This window comes from Miniopterus natalensis, chromosome 9 (genome assembly GCF_054644295.1).
Source record: "Miniopterus natalensis isolate mMinNat1 chromosome 9, mMinNat1.hap1, whole genome shotgun sequence".
Taxonomy (NCBI): Eukaryota; Metazoa; Chordata; class Mammalia; order Chiroptera; family Miniopteridae; genus Miniopterus; species Miniopterus natalensis.
This window is the reverse complement of record NC_142089.1, coordinates 31975646-31995168: the sequence shown is the minus strand read 5'-3', so window position 1 is coordinate 31995168 and position 19523 is coordinate 31975646. Positions and strand designations below refer to the sequence as shown.

The 19523-nt window shown below is 45.9% G+C and overlaps 1 protein-coding gene across 3 annotated transcripts; it reads right to left on the bottom strand.

Moving 5' to 3' along the window:
• Positions 1 to 3389: 3389 nt before the first annotated feature.
• DIO1 (iodothyronine deiodinase 1) lies at positions 3390 to 15970 on the bottom strand. 3 transcript variants are annotated; one of them, XM_016219810.2, is made up of 4 exons: positions 15649 to 15970; positions 9869 to 10012; positions 5444 to 5643; positions 3390 to 3474 (listed from the first exon to the last, which is right to left on the bottom strand). In XM_016219810.2, the coding sequence occupies exons 1-4, from the start codon at positions 15968 to 15970 to the stop codon at positions 3406 to 3408; spliced, it is 735 nt and encodes a 244-aa protein (XP_016075296.2). In that variant the 3' UTR covers positions 3390 to 3405. The 3 variants fall into 3 exon arrangements, with proteins under 3 accessions (XP_016075296.2, XP_016075298.1, XP_016075297.2); XM_016219812.2 differs by having other exon boundaries at positions 9869 to 10015; positions 15829 to 15970; XM_016219811.2 differs by lacking the exon at positions 9869 to 10012.
• Positions 15971 to 19523: the final 3553 nt, after the last annotated feature.

Sequence of the window (19523 nt, the reverse complement as noted above, 5' to 3'; positions counted from 1 at the left end):
ATTTAATTTTATGTATCACACTAACTGGACCGCAGTGCCCAGATATTTGCTCAAACATTATTCTGAATGTTTCTGTGTGGGCGTTTTTGGATGGGATTAACACTTAACTGGGAGGAGTTTGAGTAAAGTAGATTGCCCTCTATAATGTGGGTGGGCTTCATAATCACTTGAAAGCCTTAACAGAACAAAGGCTGACCTCCCCTGGGCAAGAAAGAATTCTGCCTCCAGATGGCCTTTAGACTTGTACTGCAACATCAGCTCTTCCCTGGGTCTCCAAGTCAGGTCATGAAAAATGTTAATCTAGAATGGGGTTTGCTCCAGATCCAAAGAGATGCAAGAGTTCCAGTAACCAAATAAGTGTACTTCTTATTTGGATGCTGATTTGGGCAAAGCAAATGAAAAGAGACATTTTTAAGAATTAGAAAATCTGCTTATGGACTGTTATTATTGTTCATTTTGCTAGGTGTGATACTAGCATTAAGCTTATGCAAGAAAATGCCCATATTTTTCAGAGATGCACACAGAAGTATGTAGGGGAGAAATGACATGATATTTGGGATTTGCTTTAAAATACTTAAGCAAATACTTTGTTAAAGGAAAAAGTGTTAGTTGAAAGCAAATATAGCAAAAAATTGTTGAATCTGAGTGATGGATAAATGGGCTTCATTGTACTAGTTTCTCTACTTTTATGTATGCTTGAAATTCTTATAATAGAAAAATAAAAATAAATAATGCTACTAATGACATCTTTGTGCATAAATCCTTTGCCTGCCTCTCAGATGATTTCTGTAGAAGAGATTTCCAGAAAGGGATTACTCAGTCAAAGTTAGGAACAATTTTAAGCCTCTCGATACTTCCTGATAAATTGCTTACCAAGATTTGTTGCACAAATTTACTCTTGGAAAGGTTGCTTTTAGATAAATGGAAGAGAGTAGGAAAGGTATTCCAATAGCAACATTGGTGTGATCAGATGTGAAGGTAGGTACTTTTCCATAACATACATTTGGGGATGATAAATATATAAATTGGACTCAAGCAAAGAATAGACTAAAACTATACATTTCAGCCAGATCACAGAAAGCCTTTAATGCTTTCAGATATTTTTCTGTAACACTGGAGCCATTTAAGGTTTCTAAGAAGGAAGGTGAGTTAGACCAATTGTGTTCATGTTCAATACATTGAAATGCTAAGGATTTTCTTTTTGCCAGCTTCCTAAACTGAAATGTCAATAATTCTTTGTGTGAAAAACACTGTGTTAAGCCTTAGAGATTGCTGGAAGGGATCTTCAGAGATTATCTGATTGATCTCTTTGGCACAGGCCTAGTAAATTATCTCTAAATCTTTTTTCTCTTTCTCTGTGTTCTGTGGATGCCCAGAACAAGTTCATATAGTACTTGTAATACTGTAACTTTATATTGAAAATAGAGTTCTTAAACCTTCATTTTCACCTTACAAAACTACTGCAAGTTTCAAGCAATAGATATAATCATGTGGCTTTATCCTTTGTTTTGTTTTGCACTGCTGAATCCCCATCATCTTTTTAAAGTCTCATTTGTGCCCAATTGACTTCCTCTACCCCCTCATCTGGCCATGTCTCCACCTGCCCACTAACTTCTGACTGCCAAGATGCTGTCGTCTTTCCATCCTTGCCCCTTAAAGGGAGCCCAAGGAGGCAGTTGTAGAACAATAATGATGATAATAATAACAGCCAATGCTTCCATGGCTGGCCCAGTTCTGACTGCTTTTCTCATGAATCCTCTCTATGGGGTAGGCATTGTTGATATTCCATTATAGTTGGAGATACCAAGGCAGCTTAACCAGTCACACAGCCAGCAGGGACTAGAGCAGGACTCTGGCCTTGAAGTTAGAGATGGGGTTTGAATCTCAGCTTATTACTTACTAATTTGAGACCCTCCACAAGTTACTTAACACTGAGCCTTGATTTCCTCATTTGTAAAAGGGAGATAATAATCTCCTCTTTAAGATATATAGAGATTAAATGAGATAACATGTCTGAAAGTGCCTGTGTCTGGTAGATGACTAAAGATAGCAATTTTTAAAAGTGTAAAATAACACATTAATAATGTTAACATTGTAGCAATTAAGGCAGAGCCAAGGAGAATGTGTTTTCATGTTAGAAAAATGTCTCCCAAGCTCATTCTTTTATGTCATGTTGTGAAGGTAGTTTGATTCCAATGTGGAAAAATTCTCCAGCAGTTCACCAGACAAAGCCACATTTGACACGTAACAGAGACGGAGTGTTCTTCCCATCAAATGAGGCCCTTCCAGCATATGGTATTTTAGCTGATCAGATTACTGTACATTGGGGTATAATAAAAGACAGAACAGGCTGACACAAATTGGAAAAGAAAATAGAAAGATCACACTGAAGCCATCCTAAATGGGCTGATGTATTTTAATCATTCTGTATTAGCCTGCTGCATCTTAAAATATTTTGTTTTCACATCAAGTCACAGCTGTGTGCACTTTAGGCTGTGGCCATCATAAACAAATATGAAAAGAAGCAGAGTTAAAACAGATGAGTACCAATGATTATCCATTAGTCGGATATAATTGAACACAAATGACCATTAGGAGACTTGCAAAAAAAAAAATCTGAGAAATAGAACTTCAAATATGAGCTTCTGCATAACTGAGTGACAGCTTTGCCGGTGCCTGTTGTCTAGTTTGGCCAAGGTTAAAATGTTTTGGTCAGTCCTCCCCCTCCCAAGTGACACTGTTGATAGTAGAAGATTCCAGAGTACAGAGAGCTAGATTTCCAAGATAGATATTCAAAGACTGTAAAGTAAGTACCCACCTCTTCTATAGTAGAATTGGAGATGTGTTACCATGAAAACTCACCCCTCACCACCACCACCATTGACTTGTTCCAGTTTTTTGGCAGGGAAAGGATTACCATCTTTACTGTCTCCTCTCCTCCCTCCTTTTCCAATTCCTCATCTCTCTCTAAACACCTGGTGTTCTCTCCATGCTTGGTTTTGAAAACCAGTTTTGTGCCTTAAATATCAGTTCCATAAATGATAAATTTGGTAAAATGCATTTACCTAATGTAAGGGTTGCCATATCTAGCAACTTGGTATTAGAGTGACTGGCGAGAGACCACATTTCAGAAGTGCACCCATGACCTGCGACTGCCCTCACACTGAGACATCGTGACATGAAAGTGGTCCCTGCAGTGGAGGCAGCGTGGGGCTGCACATTCTTTAACAGCTCACTGGCTGCTTCATTTCTGATTATAACAATTGTTTGCTTAGGTCAGAACATCGGAGCTGGTAATTCACTTGGGGACACAGGTCAAGAGGTAAAAGCCAACTGGGTTGGGGGGAGAGCCAAGCCTTGAGGAACCCTCTTCCTGGTCACTTGGAACTGGGGGATCTGTCCAAATTAACTGTGGAGCTTTTCCAGAACAGCACGAACTTCCTCTGGATGATAGTTCCAAGGGCCAGGTTTACCCTGCAAGAGAAATAAATCAGCTTTCCGAGAATTCTGACTTGCAGGAGACCTGGACTAGTGATATCCATGTGGGAGTCATCAGGATGGTGTGGTCAGTGGCAGATACAACCATGAGGTGTTGGAGATCTCCCAGGGAGAGTGTGTGGAGTGGCACCAACATTTAACAGGAAGACAGGACAGAAGTAGAAAGAAAACCAGAGTGGGGTAAAGTGAACAGTTTCAAAAGGAGAAATGGGTCTTTACAAATACAGTTTTCTGCCATAATCATACCTGCAGACTGGCCTTATCTTTTCCACCCCTCACATCAAGTTCTATCCATTCTACATCAGAACCACCTCTGCCTCTCCAATCCCACTGCCTAGTTCAGCCCTCTTCCTCTCCTACTCGGGCAGCTCTCTCCACTCCATTTTTCACCCAGTAGCCAGCAATCTTTCTAAAGTAAGGATCTAAATCATGCCTCTCCCCTGCTCAAAACTCCTCAATTGTTCTCCTTTGCCCTACCATGAAGGCCAAACTCCTTGGTCCAGAATGAAACCCCTGTAACCCAAGTGCCCTCAGTTCTCCATTCACATCCTGCCCTAGCATGCCTCAGTGCCTTTGCCCACCCTCTTTCCAACGTCTGCAATGATTCCAATATCTGCAATGATTTTCACTCACCATGCTCACATGGCTGGCTGCTTATCCCTTAGCAAAGCAATTGCCACCTCCTCAGAAAAGCTTACCCTTCCCCAGGGTTGGAAAACTGAGAGCTAAATCTATCCTGATGCCTCCATACCCTTTTGTTTACATTTTATCAACGCTATTTTTGTGTTATACTAGCAGAACTGAATTGTTTCGACAAGGATTGTTTGGCCAACAAAGTTGAAAATATTTATTATCTGGCCCTTTACAGGAAATGTTTGCTGACCCCTGCTCTGGAGTCTCACAGCACATGGGATACTGTGACACTCTATTTTGGGTGTTCCTTATTCCCCAGACTGGGAGCACCTTCAAGTAAGATGCGGGCCATTTTTCACTCATTTTTGTGTTTCCAGTGTTCCCACAGGGCCTAACCCAGGGTAGGGACACAGTGCCCAACTTACCTCAATCATGCCATCTTAGAATCATGTCTCAGGGGAGAGGAAAGGAAGAAGGACATGAATCCTTGCGCTGTGACGCTTGGGACCCTGGGGATTCATGTACAAGTTGTTTCTTGTTTCACTTGGATACACAGGGCAGCTCACCCACTGGGGAGAGGAGTATCCGCATGGTTGGACTTCATGTGCTCTCCAAGGCTGGAAATCCCTTTAGCAGCTATCAAACTTAGTTTCTGCCCTCTCAGAGGAGGCCAGCAGTGCCCAGGGTGTCAGAGGCTGTGTTTATGTCCCTCACCCTGGCCAGCTGGGAGCCTCAAGAGGAACACAATCCTTCCAGAAAGAAGCCAGGACTCAATTCCTGTCCTGAATTCCTGCTTCAGCATTTCCAGCTCTGAGCTTCAGAGTTTGCTTTCTTCCATCCAGCCTCCTTCAGCCCCTCCAGGTTCAGGCTTGCCTCAGAGTTAGCTGCTTCAGACCCTCCCACTTCTGACTCACCATCCAGAGGATTTAGAATTAAAATCAGCCTTGTGCAGTGACCTCAGGCAAGTCACCCTCTCTGAACACTGTTTAGAAAATGGAAACTATCTCTCAGCTTCAAACTAAACCAGGGCTGGGCCCAGTCTTCTGGGTTCAGAAGGCTGCGGGTAGGCTCCAGCTCCGGTCTAAATGCCAGGGCCTTCCCTGTGCATTATTTCATGCCCTGAGACATGAGAGCCAACATCTCCATTTTGCAGAAGAAGAAACTGAAACTCTAAGAAAAGACAAGACTTGCCCATGGTCACATGGCTGGGCAGCAATTTGAATCCAGGTCTGCCTGACAGGAAGCCTCTCTCTGCCCTTTGCCCTCCCTGGGCCCTTGCCCCTGGGGGGGGTGGGGGGGGGCTGGTCACCACCTTGTAGAGAATCCTGCCCTCCTGGAGCACATAGAGTCTGTCCGGCAGTGCCGCGTAGAGCTGGCTGCTCTGGTTCTTCATTGCATCCACCACCACAGGGCACCCGGGGCTCCTGTCCAGCAGCAGGCGGGCTGCCTGGAGGCGGTCCTGGAGGTTCCGGTGAGTCCTGATGACCACGTTGTTCTTAAAAGCCCAGCCATCTACAAGAGAAAGGCCAAGCAGTGCACCCCACAAGCATGGCACACATTTCCTTCAGACTAAATACCCCCCTACACTTTCAACTGGGGGTCTCATACAGAGGAGCCCTTGGCCATGATTTGGCCCAGCTTCCTATCATGGGTAGATGCGTGAGATCACAAAGGGAATTAATGGTTGATCCAGAACTGAAGCCTGCGGCTCCTGACTTCCAGACCTCGGCTCTTCAATGTGAGAGGGTCCAATAGACCAGTGCTTCTCAAACTTTAATGTGATAAATCACTCAGGGACTTCATTAAAGGAAGATTCTGATTCAGTCAGTCTAGGGTGGCACTGACTCCAGCTAGCTCCCAGGATGCCAAGGCTGCTGATGCCTGGTCCACACTTAGAGAGGCAAGGGTCTAGAGCAGTATTTCTCTCAGTGTGAGCTGCCCAGACCAGCAACGTCAGCGTCACCTGGGAGTTTGTTAGCCATGCAAATTCTCAGGTCCTACCCTAGACTGACCAAGAATGGGGCTAACAATCTGCTTCCAGAGCCTTTCAGATGATTCTAACACATGCTGATGTTTGGGATCTACTGCTCTCGAGTCCAGACAATTTCCCTTTTCTAATCATTCTCCACCAGAGTGTTTTTTCCAAAATGCAAATCTGACTATGTCACTCTCCTGCTTAGATCTTTCAGTAGCTCCCTATTACCTTCAGGATAAATCCCTCCTCAGTATGGTCTACCAGGTCCTTAGTGACCTGGCCCATCTCTCCAGTCTTCCTTCAGCTTTTTGCTCCAGCCAGGTGGGTGTAATTCTTGGAGTTCCTTGACCCACTCACCCCCAAGCTGCCTCTCACTTCCCCACTTCTCATCACAGTTCCTGTCTCCAGCTATAGTGTGAGTAGAGGTGGACTTTCTCTTTCCTTGTTTGGATACTGTGACTTCTGCTGCTGTAGCTAATGTGTTAGCTCTACTGACAGCATCATGATAAGCCACTCAGGGTGAGCTTAGAGCCAAGTACAACTGCTAGCCTGGCAATGACCTCCTGATCTTACTGCCTTCTAACTTGACATCCAAAAATAAAATTTGATCATATTTTTTTCTGCTTAAACTCCAATTATAAGACTAATCCCTTAGCACAGCATTTAATGATCCCTGTCATCTTTCCTCACCTACATTTCCAGTCACAGCTGGCATGGAAGGTAAGTTGCTCCAGGTTGTGTGGTCAGCACTTGATGGAGTCAGGACTCGCATTCAGGCCTGAAACTCCAGAGTCTGTTCCACATCTAGCCAGAGTGGACTCCTCAAATGATGCTGACACCTCTCAGCCCTTTCTTGTTACTATCTCTTCCATGTTTGAAATCCTACCTATTCTTTTAAGGCTCAATTCTAATGCAGGGCTTCTCAAAGTTGGCACTATTGACATTTCAGGTTAGATAATTCTTTGTTGTAGAGGGCTATCCTGTGTGTTGTAGGATGTTGAACTACATCTCTGGCCTCTACTCACTAGCTGTCAGTAGCTTCCCCACCCCCCGTCCCCACTTCAATTTGTGACAACCAAAAATGTTTCCAGATATTGCCAAATGACCCCTGGAATACAAAATCCCCCTTAGTTGAGAACCACAGCTCTAACATCATCTCCAGGAAGCCTTCCCTAACACACTAAGCCATGCAGTATTGGGCAAGTTTTCTAAAATCTCTAAATTCTCTGTTTTCTTATCTGTTAAATGGGGTTAATAGAACCTATTACGCAGATGGTTGTGAGGCTTAAATGGGAAAACATGTATGGAATTCCCAGTACTCTGCCTGGTTCATAGAAGCTACTCAAAAATTTTGGTTTCCTTTGTCTGTCTGCCCCAAAATAACAGACAGGTGGGAAAGAACCCAGTTTTTATTATATACTGCAGATTTTCTGCTAATTTGCTCTGAAGATGTTTCCCCCATCCCCTTCCAAACAAAACCATTTAAAGCTGCTTAACTTTAAATGGAAGGAGATTTTTCAATTCACCTCATTTGCCAGGGTGCCCTTCTGCCGACTTACAGGAGGTGGCACTCATTAGCTCATGGGCCCACAGGTGGAAAAAAGTAACTAGAAATTGCTACACCCCCTTCTACTTGCCCCATTTCTAGGAAGCCTGGAGCCCAGGTAATATGGTCATGGGTTCCTTTGGAAGCCACGTGGCCTGTGTTTACAATAATAGTATCTCCCAGGTTGATATAAGTTGCTTAAGTCCATCAGCAGAATTCGCTTCACTTTCTCAGTGCTTCAAAGTCCTCTGCTCAGTACCCTTCCCCCAAGAAAAACCAGTATCTAAAGAATTTATTACCTGCCCAAGACATCAAAACTTTGTAGATGACAGTAACACCAGCTTATACTTGTATCACGTTTGGGCAGTCAGTCTTGTGGAGCTTCACGGCAGCCTCCTGTGGGAGGCCGGGCAGAGGGGCTCGTCCCCATCCTGCAGCTGAGAACATGGAGCCCAGACGGGAGCACTAACTTGACTCCTAACTTCAACTGTCCTCAGTTCCTCAGAGGCAAGAATTGTATGTACCTTTCGTCTCTATATTTCCAGGTCCAAAATAGGGCTGGGCATATACCAGGCACATGTTAAGTATTACTGAATGAGTGATTCTGTGAGATCAGTGTTGTCATCCCATTTTGGTGGCACAGGAGCTGGCACGGAATCTAAGTTGCTCCAGGTTGTATGGCCAGCACCTGATGGAGCCAGGACTCACATTCAGGCCTGAAACTCCAGAGTCGGTTCCTCACATCACACCTTGTGCTTCCTTATAATATACCTGGACAAATGTAGTGTCTGTGAAGAAGGAAGCGAACTGATTTGGGCCACAGACCTCCTAGGATTGGTGGACACTGGCTCTGTGCACTTCAGTTGTGATGATTTGACCACTGTTGTCACAGTTTGCAAATTATTTTTTAGAGATTAAAGCTAAATCCTCCATGACCTTGTTACTCGAGTGTAGTCCCTGAACCAGCAGTCTCAGATCACCTGGGGGGGAGGGGGGCTGGTGAGACACGCCTACTGAGCCAGAATCTGCAGCTTACTGAGATCCCAGGTGATTTAAGTGCAAACATTGAAATTTGAGAAGTGCTGGCCCCAAACAGTTAAATCAGCCTTGGCTGAGCTCCAGCTGTGAGCTGTGATGACACCAGGGCATCATTTCCTCTTCTTGCCTTCTTCAGTCTCTGGGTTTGAGAGTTGGGCCAAATTCATGGGTTTGATCCCCATGAAAACCAGGAAGATAGAAGTCTATCTGACCATTTTGTAGTTTGTGGGGCTTAGACCGAGATGTAGAAGTTTCAGGGAGGGATATGTCTGCACATCACAAGGAAGGGCTTTCTCACAAACTGAGGTGTCTGGTAAAGGAATGAGATTTCCCATGAAGTAATAAAGATGGGTGGCCACCTGTTAGGGACTGAAGAAAGGATTCCTGTCCCAGGTAAAATCTGACCTGGGGAAGTGATTCTCAAAGTGTGGTCCCCAGATAAGTCCCTTCAGCATCACCTGGAGCTTGTTAGAAATGCAAATACTCAGGCCCCGCCCCAGATTGGACTCAAACTCTGGGGGGTGTCCAGCAGTCTGTTTTAACAAGCCCTCCAGCCCGGTCGGGCGTGGCTCAGCGATTGAGCATCGACCTAGGATCCAGGCGATCGGGGTTCGATTCCCAGTCAGGGCACATGCCTGGGTTGTGGGCTCGATCAATGACTCTCTCATCATTGATGTTTCTATCTCTCTCTCTCCCTCTCCTCTCTCTGAAATCAATAAAGATATATATTTTTAAAAAAACCAACAAGCCCTCCAGGTGCTTCTGATGGTCTCTAAAGCTTGAGAACCACTGAGGGAGATGAATCACGATGTTCCTTTGAGCCCAGAAGGTCTTAGGATGGATTTCACAAGTAGCTAAATTGTGACATTTCAGCTCTAAATTCCTTATAATTGTGCTCATATTAGCTCCTCCCCCTTGATTCCCCTATTTATCCATTCAGAATGTTAGATGCTCCCCCAGTTAGACTCTGGCACTCCAGGTTTTCTGCTCTGTGTACCTGGTTGAAAGCACAGACTGAAGTTAGAAGTGGTGGGTAAACCTCACAGGGACTGGGAGATGATGGGTGAACAGCAAGCCTTTCCCTTTCTCCTCCTATACCTCTCCCCACTCCCAACCTTGGGGGAAGAGCAGCAAGAAAGGAGGGCAGGAGGAGGTAGAGGCAGGGAAGCTTCGTGTACCTGATGCATGTGCTTCTTCAATGTAAATGACGAGGAAATCTGCTGTGGAACTAAAATCTTCAATAAGTCTCTTGAATTGGTCAAATTTGAAAAGAAACGAAGGTCAGGTACAGCTTCCAAAATTCAGCACCAGTGGCCTCTTGCCTGAAACGGAAATGGAACCATCACCGACCAATAATCTACACCCAGCGTTTGTTTCGCAAGCACCATCTTCGCTTCCACTTGTATCTTTATTTCCCCTCTACGATGGGTCGAGGGCACAGTGAGGAGCTGAAGCTTGGAGAGCATGACTTAGCAGAAGCTGTGGCCGGTTTACTCCTCTATAAAGCGCAGGGTTTTATCAGGCGGTCTTACTGGACCACCTGCAGTTGCTGTGTGGGAATGAAGGGTCCCTTTAGTGCAGTTTATAAGGCAAGCACACACCCATTCTCTCAGGTGATGTGATTAGTATACTGCAAGGTAGATAATCCTCCCCTTTATAGACAAACTGAGCTTTACAGGCTTATCTCATGTCACACGGCAGCTCAGTAGTGGAGCTAAAATTAACACTCTGGCTCTTAGACTCTCAATTCAATGCTCTTTCCATTCAAAGCACCTCAATTTCCTCATCCACAAATGGGTACAGTAATAATACTTTATAGGATTGTTATGATAATTAAAGAAGTTAATACAAATAAGGCCTTAAAATGGTGCCTGGCCCATAGTAGGTGCTCAACAAATGTAAGCTGTTGTTATTAGCTATTATTTGCTCCCTGAGCTATGATGGGGGGACTCCAAGAATGGCAGTGAAGGGTGGGAACAGGGCCAGCTGCGTAATTTGCTGGGTCCAGTGCAAAATGAAAATTCAGGGCCCCTTGTTCAAAAAGTGGGGAAAAGCACTATTTAGTATATTAAAATATAAAGATTTTTAAAAATCTTCTGTGGCCTCTCTCTTACTCTGGCATGGTACTTTTTAGTTGCTATTTAATGTTGTGCACCCCTGGGCACAGGGATATTCGTAGGGTGAATGCAGACTCTCACAGAAGCCCCCAAATTCAGTGTGCATGTGTATGTGTGTCTGTGGCCGCTGGCTCCTGGCTTTTCTCTCCCTCCAGCCACCAGACCAATGAATGCACCATGCCCCAGCCAGGCACACAGGAGCAGAGGCACCTTAACTTGCTTGTGGTTTAGCTGGTTAGTTATTCCGTCATCTACTTCTGTAAAGGATTTGAAGCAGCTTGCACATATAAAATATTAGATAGAAATTTAAAAAAAATCATGTCCCTCTGGGAGGCACAGAAGAGGAGTGAAATGTGGAACACAAATAAATAGGCTTTAAGGTGCCTACATTCATTATAACTGAGCTGATATTTGACTCTGAGTTTCCTGGTGGCCAAATAAAAGGCCTCATGTTATATATTCCTCATGTTTCAGTAGAAGAGAAAGCAGGCCAGTTTCTCTGAAGACACCTAGTTCTCCTTGCCCTTGGCTCATGGATTTTCTCCTAGGAGCCGTAGAGGTTGTTGAGTGGGCCTCGGTTGCTGTTGGTGGATTGCACAATGAGTCCTCGCCCATGAGACAGGTTGCCCAGGCCTCAGTAGAAGCCCAGAGCCAATCACGGACAAGTGGCTGGCCACTGGCCTCTAATCCAAAAGACTTAAGGTCAGGACCAGAGTTAAATATTAGCTGTTGGGAATTTGTTTTTAACTGGGGGAAAACAAAAAAGATTCAGCACCTACTGATTAGGACCTTTGAAGAGACGGAGCCATTTGTTTATTTGTAGGGTGGTTGGGTGCAGTGATCAGTATTGAGGACAAAGTTTAAATTCAGTTCCCTACTTTCCTGGTAGCAGAGAGAGGACAGATGGACACAAGGAGGTAGCAGTGGTGAGGGCTGACACCCTGCCAGTGTCCACAGGCCATGGTGCAGAGAACACCATTTCAAGAATGTCGGGCAATGCCCTGGCCCCGTGGCTCATTTGGAGTGCTGTCCTAGGCACCAAAAGGTGGCTGGTTTCATTTCCAGTCAGGCTGTGGGGTTTGATCCCAGGCCAGAGTGCATACAGGAGGCAGCTGATCAATGTTTCTCTCTCTCTCCCTTCCTCTCTCTCTAAAAATCAATAAATAAAACATATCCTTGGGTGAGGATTTAAAAAAAAAAGAGTGCCGGGCAAGGACTGTCAAATTCAACTCATCTGTATAAGTGGGAAAACAGCTCTGTAGTAGTGCTGGACTCAAACCTACCATCATGACCCCCCAGACCAGTAAATTAACCGCACGCCAGGCCCTCTCAGCAGAGAAAGCCCATTTATAATTACATTTTAGATCACACCTCAAAAATGTGCTTGGAGAGATTTTAAATGATATTAAACAAGGGCTGAAATAAATCTGGTTTCAGATTAACTCCTAGGTACCTAGAAAATAAATAATCAAACTTGCCTTCTACCACAATATACCAGTTAATGAATGTTTGGCTGTGTGTGTGTCAAAGGCATGTATATGTCATGTGTGTGCATGTGCATGTACCTACAGAGGACAGGCAGTGGCTGAGAATTTATCTGAGCCTCTGTTGTCTTACTCAGTAAGAGAAAGTACACTGAATGAGAGTCAGAGGCACAGGTTTTAGTCTGGCTCTAAAAGAACTTGCTGTGTGACTGAGTGAATAATTTACCTCTCTGGGCCTTTGTATCTAAAACCAGAAAGAGCTGCTTTGGGTTATCGATAAAGACTCTTCTAGACCTTCTGGCCTGTGGCTCTAAAATGAGTGCAGATATATATCCAAAGCATAAAACAGAGCTTTTCAGTAGCTTCATGGGTTTCCAGAGCAGTTACAGGAGGTCTTTCTAATAAGCAAACCTGACTGAGTTAACTCCTAGCTTGAAAAATCTTTCTAGAACTCTGAGGATAAAGTCTACTCTTTGTTAAGACACATAGCTCCCCCCGCCCAGCAAGTTCTAGTCCTTGATGGTGTCTCCAGCTTCATCCTTCACCCCTTTATGCCTCCCACACCCCAGTTTTGCCAAACTCACTGATGCTCCTCCCCATCTGCCCTTCTCTGTTCTCACTCCCCCTTCCTCACCTCTCCCAAGGCTTCATTGTCCCTAGACAATCAGCTCACCTTCCTCTTTTCCAGGAAGGCTTCCTCTGAATACCTCCCTACTCCACCCCCCTTCTTCCAGAACCTTCTGTTCCCCTCTCTCACTACACTGTCTCCCTCTCTGGGTATGAGGTCTACCAGCACAGAGATCAGTTGTGTTGATTTCTGTACCACCAAAATCTATTATTTCAGGGGATTCTGCGTCAATGTGCTGAAATCCAACTCTATTTCATAAGTAGAGTTTTCTTTTGTATTTTAGTCTCCCCTCTTCTTTCTTCAGTCTCAGGTATAATAGCAGAAAACAGAGATAAATAGAATAGTCTTTAAAATCTGACCTGGCCCACTGAAAGTGAGCAATTAAAAGAGACAAGTAAATTCTGTGAAGCTACCATGAGGCAAGTTGGCATTCATGGAACTGATTGCTAGATGGTTGATATTCTGCACATCAGCCTGGCTCTACACAGTTCTTAGCACATAGTAGACACAAATAAGAGTTAGTTGCTATTCTCATTGCTCTTATTTTCAGTGGTCACTTGGCAAATGTTTGTTGAATAAATAGAGGTCATTTGTGCACCCTGGTTTACGGCCATGAGCAAAAACCTCTTGGCTTTCCTTTTGCTTCAAACACTTCCCCTTTTCCGCTTTCAGGTACAAAACTCTTACTCATTCTTCAAGGCCTAGTTCCAAAACCACCTCCTCCAGGAAAACTTCCAAGCCCTGCAGGCAAAGGTCCTACCTGCATGACCTCCCCCATCTCACAGACCTGTAAGGATTTGTTCATCACATCCACCTGTCCTGTAGAACCATAAGCTCCTTGAGCAAAGGAGCAAGCTCTTACCTAGCTCTGCGTCCCTGGCCTCTAGCTGAGGGCCTGGCACGTAGGAGGTACTCATGAATGTTTGTTGAGGTGCAGTGAAAAACCCAGGAAGAAGCGGCCCTGGTTCTGGATCTGAGTCAGTCACTGGCTCTGTTACCTTTGCCTCTTAGTTTTCTCCATTTCCTTTCTAAAATGAGAGGACTGGATTAGGTCAACATTTCCCAAAGGGTGTTCTTTGGAACCAATATGATGATAGGCATTTCCTCTGGTGGAGAGTGGGGAGGGGTGTGTGTGTGTGTGTGTGTGTGTGTGTGTGTGTGTGTGTGTGTGTGTGTGATGTAGTAGGAAAATTTGTCAATACTGTGTTAAAGTTTTGTCAAGTTTTGTTTGTTTGCTTTTAGGCATCGGGTCTTCTCAGAGCCTGTTATATGTTCATGTGCACTGTGAATTTCCAAGAGGAGGGTATAGTGTGCAATGTTTCCCAAACTACTTTGACCAGGGCACTCTATGTAATAAAGCATATCTGTGAGATTTGGGTTCAAAAGAACACTTTGAAGAGCACTAGATTAGCCAACTGCCTCAGGGACCTTCTCTACCCGCTGTATCTAGGCCCTGGGAATTCAGAGATGAAGCAGACACAGCCTGTTGCATGGCTTCCCATTGGGCAAGAAGAAAACGCTTGTGCTTAGGCAACCCGAGGCTGGGTAGGAACAATTAGTGACTGAGGAGAGGTGGAGATGGCGAGCCATGAATTAAGAAAAGAGAGAACACATGCCCAGTTGTAAGCATCTGAGATGGCTTCACAGACGGGGCGGCAGGAGAGCAGGGCCCTCATAATGAGGGGGATTTGAACTGTTGGTGATGGAGTGGAACAGCCAACAACTTCAGCAAAGTCAGAGAAGGAAAAGCGCAAGGGATGTACAAGGTCCAGCAGTTGTCTGCAGGCAACGAACGTGAGGGGAAGCTTGCAGGTGAAATTGGGAAGAAAAGCTGGAGTCAGCCCAGGAGGGACCTTGAGCACAAAGCGTAGCCCAGGGGGGACCTTGAGCACTCATTCTGAATGCATGGGGGGGAAGGTGTGGAAGTTTGGTGAGCTGGGTGTTGATGGGTCAGGGATATGCTTATGGAAGGGTATCTGGGAGGCATTTGCAAGTTAGGTGGGAAGAGAGGGCAGGAGGGGGAGGAGGAAGACCTGGCAGGAAGAGCAGCTATGAGGAAAAACGAGAAAACTGATCGGAGAGGTCTTTAAGAACCCGAATGGGTTGAGCTGGTTTGCCTGGAAGAGACAGAGAGCACATGCGAGATCTCCAAAAAATATTCACTGAGCAACTCCCATGAGTCAGGAGCAGCCATGAGGGTGCAATTGTGGGTTAGAACCATGGTCTCCGCCTGCACAGAGCTTGCAGGCTAGTGAGGGCAACAGACCTCAACCACATACCACACATAATTACAGACCAGGACAGGTGTGATAACAAAGGAAAGTTTAGGATGCTAAGTATACAGGAGAGGGTAACCTAGTCTGGGGGGTAGTTGGGGGTGGCTTGTCGCAGGAAGTGTCACTGAGCAGAAAGTCTGAAGGATGCCTAGGAGTTGACGGGACAGCGAGTGGGGTGACGTGCAGCTCAGGCAGAGTGACGGTGTGGTAAGGCCGTGCTGGAGGAGCCGAAGGCCAGTGTGTCTGGTTTGTGGTTTGAGTGCCTGCAAAGGTGCCGACGACACTCAGAAAACAGAATCCAAAAGTCCTGGTTTTAGGAAGTAGAAGGAAGACAAGAAGTAAAAAGGGGAAGCTGGAGTAGTTAGAAGAAGAATTCAGGACTTTCCAACGCGCCCCCCACCCCTTCGAGCATCCCCATTCCAAGCACCTCTCAAGTTCCATTAGCCTCCTGACCTTGCATGAAGTCCCAGATGTTACACCGCTGTCCGGACAGGCGGACCACGGGGCAGTTGGGGGCTAGACCCCCTTCCTCAGTCTTGTCCTCCAATCGTTGCCAACGGACCTTCAGGATGAACCAGAAATACTGGGTGCCAAAGAGGGTCGGAACCCAGTTGTCATAGGAGAAGTGCGGGTTCTTCCGGTTCATGGCCAAGATATGCTGCTTCACTCTCCTGGGAAACAGCTTCAGCTGTACTTTGCCTAAGATCACATGGAGGGCCACCTGCAAGAGTACCCAGAGCTTCTTCAGCCACAGCCCTGGCTGGGGCAGCCCCATCTCGGCACAGCCAGAGCCTGACTGAGGCCGACCGAGGGACAGAGACTCGGCAGCTGGGCCACACTGGGCGGAGCTGAACAAAGGTGCAGGGTGGGAGTAGCCAACCCCGGGCAAGAGGAAGGTCCCAGGACAGAAGGTGTTTGCCTTCCTGTCACCAAACCAGGTGCTCAAAGATCTGTTCTAATTATTATTTCTGATTCTTTGCCTTAACCTTTGAGAGATTCTTGGACTGGAAGACTTTAGATCTTAAATTCTCCCTCTGGTACATTTTTAAGAACAAACACTTTAAAAGATCACACTTAAAGGGACTCTGCGGTCCTTTAAAAAGGTTCTGTTACAAGCAAGTAAGTTCTAATGTTAATCATTCTTTTAATAAAGTAAATACTTCTTTTACTAATGAAAGATGGTTTTCCCACTCACAGCTTCTAGCTGGTGGTTGAGTGTTTCTGGAGGCAGAGCCATCCCTGGAGGATTTGGGTCTGGAAGCTCCCCAGGCAAAGGCAGAGCTGGGGCGATCCCCAGGGAAAACTGGGCCTTCGACTTCCCTTCGCGCAGGGGCAGAGAATAGATACAGCACTCTCTGACCTCAGTGGTGTGGTAGTCTGGAGTGGGGAAGAGACAGTCAGAAAATGACCACCACAGTCTTTGAAGTCTACTGTTTTGTCTTTAAAGAAGTATATAGATTGACTCACAGATACAGAGAACAAACTGATGGTTGTCAGATGGGAGGGGGGCTAGGGGAATGGGTGAAAAAGGTAAGGAGATTAAGGACTACAAATTGGCAGTTACAAAATAGTCACAGGGATATAAAGTGCAGCCTATTTCAGTTCTCCCTTGCCCACACATGGCCTCAGACAATCTTAGCTCTTAACACCAGGTACATTTTAAAAGAGGGAAAAGAGGCCTGTTTGCTGAGACTCCAAAAGAAAAAGATTAAAGTGGTACCAACTACCCATCCCTTACTTGCAACCCCTGGAACCAGGATGAGATGCTCCCGCTGTACCAGGAACCTTATTTTTGGGATGAATATTGCTCATGGGGTGTTGAAGACACCTTCTGGAGCATGGCTCAGCTGTGTGCTCTCCAGCTTTCGTCTTCACAGAAGGCCGGGGATTCCGTCAGGATCACATGCAGCATCTAACCAAAGCTCATACTTTTCACTCCCTCATCAGAGCAAACTCATCAGCTTCCCTTCCTCCCCTTACCCTTTCCCCATTCTAAGTGAGGGTGGTGGGTTCATTCTCCCCTCAGAGCAGTAGAGGTCTGATTCGTATCCTCAGCTGGGCTCACCTACCTTACCATACCTGGGCAGACAAGTTAAGGAAATGTGAACATTTGAGCTCAGAGTTTTTCGACCTTGACACCATTGATATTTTGAACTAGATACTTCTTTGTTATGAGGGGGCTATCCTGTGCATTATAGGATGTCTAGAAGCACCCTGACCCTAGTACCCCACAAGTCAAGACAGCCAAAAATGTCTTCAGACATTTCCAAATAAATATCCCCTGGAAGCAAAGTAGTTCCCAGTTGAGAATCACTGTTTTAGTTAAACCAGTACAGTTATCTTTGATTCTTGTCTCATTTTGAGCCAAATCTTACACGTCATTATAACAAATATATCAATATAACTTTTACTTCTGTTTCTAAGAGAAGAAATATGTAGTTTAGGTGTTATCTCCTCTCGTCACACACACACACTTATCATTAGCAATGGTGGTGGTGTTGCCATCTGACTGGTGAGAAGTCCAGTTTCAAAATTCCAGCCTGAGGGCTACTTTCTGGGGCCACTCTTGGTACCAACATGCCTTAGTGTGGGTTCCTCATACTGTATTTTCAAGTGTGATTCCAAGGACTAGAAGTGAAAGGGGTTGTAAAGCAGGGGAGGAAGGAGAGTCCTTGTAAGGACCTATTACCAAATCAGCCACTTCCAAAGGCATTTGGTTGCTTGATCCTGTGAAATAGTTTGAAAGCTATATGAGCTATCTGAGGAGCATCTGTCTGAGCAGAAAAAGGAAGAAGCATGTACTCATCAGGTGTTGAAACCACTGGTCAAAGATTTGCCCCCTGAGGCATTAACTACTCCCCAGACCTGCACCCTGGGTTGTAACCGTCTGGCTGCTGAGCGGTTCTGGCAGTCCCCTGATCCCATAGTATCAAGACACAAGCCCTAAAGCAGAAGGTGAGAAGCCTGAGATATGGTCTGGAGGTGAAGCTCACTTAGGTTATACCTGCTGAAGCCAGAATAAGATCAGTGGTGGTGAAATAGATCCAAGAGGATCTGAAATGGGGCACAAGAGGTGTCTAATACACTTCCACACCTGAATTTGAGATACATTCCTGGTACCTATTCAACCAAAGTACCCTGCACTTACTTTAAGCCTCAGCTTTCTCTTTATAAACTGAGGATCATCACCTCAATCTTACAGGATTGTTCTGAGAATTAGAGATCTTGCATTTGTAAAGCCTATTCAAAATGCCAGTTCAATATATACACTATATTTATGTGTATACACACACATATAGTAGTAGTAGTAGTAGGTGTAAGTCTTTCCAACTGACCACAAAGGCCCACTGTGGTGAGGCCAAAGTTACAGGATCCGCCTTATGTGATCTGTGAATTTGGCTTATGCTGGTTGGACAGCCAGAACCTGCTCACTAGCTTTCATGAGCAACTATTTTGTGCGCCCCACCCTAGACTGGGCACCGGGGTCCCAGAGACCAGAATCACTCCTGATCCTTGCCCTCAAAGCACTCACAGGCTGGCAAAGATGGACACACAAGAACAATTGTGGCGTTAGAGAAAAGCTCGGGACTAAAGGAGCAAATGTCCTGGGAGGAGAAGGCGAGCGCCCCCTAGAGGAGGACACGGGGCCAAAGTCTGGAGGGCCGCGCAGGCGTTAACCCTGGGCGGGAGCCGGGGCGAAGCGTTTCTCACCGGGTCCCCCCGGAGCCGTCGCGCCGCGGCGGGTTACCGGCCCCGTGGTGTCCGAGTTGGCCGTCAGCCAGTCCGACGCTCAAGGGGACACTGGGGCGAGTGAGCCGATTCTTACCCCCGCCCTGGCCAACCCCTCCCCACCCCGCCCCTGCGCAAAGGCAGAGACTGTCGTGGGGGTGAAGGAACAAATGACCACACTTACCGGCGGGTGTCTTTATTAACAGACACCACCCTGACTTGGATCATTCATTCCATCAACGCACAAACTTATTCACTTCCTCACTGGCTAATTAAATTTGTATGGCCAAAAAGAATTAGGGGAGGGGAGGATTGATGACTTTTTTATTTTCACAATCGTCCTTCGTTACGCTATTTTATAGTTCAATAGGAAAAGAGGTATAAACAAACAGAAAGTAAGCCCCACACTCCTGAAAACGCTCTGCGCCCCGCCGGAGCGAGGCGAGCTAAGGGGGACCTACGCGGCGCGCCCACCTCTCCGCCTGTCTCTTTAAGAAACAGAGCCTCGCACTTAAAAGGGGCCGCGAAGGGAGCCTGTGGGTTCAGGGCGCCACTGCCTGCCTCTGTATTCGCGTGATGCTGTGTCTTTAAGGAGGCTG

Excerpts from the sequence above, each read along its gene's own strand:
- DIO1 (XM_016219811.2), bottom strand. The coding sequence starts at position 15,970 with ATGGGGCTGCCCCAGCCAGGGCTGTGGCTGAAGAAGCTCTGGGTACTC. Across the intron at positions 5,644-15,648 it reads CATCTGGGACTTCATGCAAG|ATGGCTGGGCTTTTAAGAAC; the intron begins GTCAGGAGGCTA and ends TTTCTCTTGTAG. Across the intron at positions 3,475-5,443 it reads AGGGCAGGATTCTCTACAAG|GGTAAACCTGGCCCTTGGAA; the intron begins GTGGTGACCAGC and ends TTTCTCTTGCAG.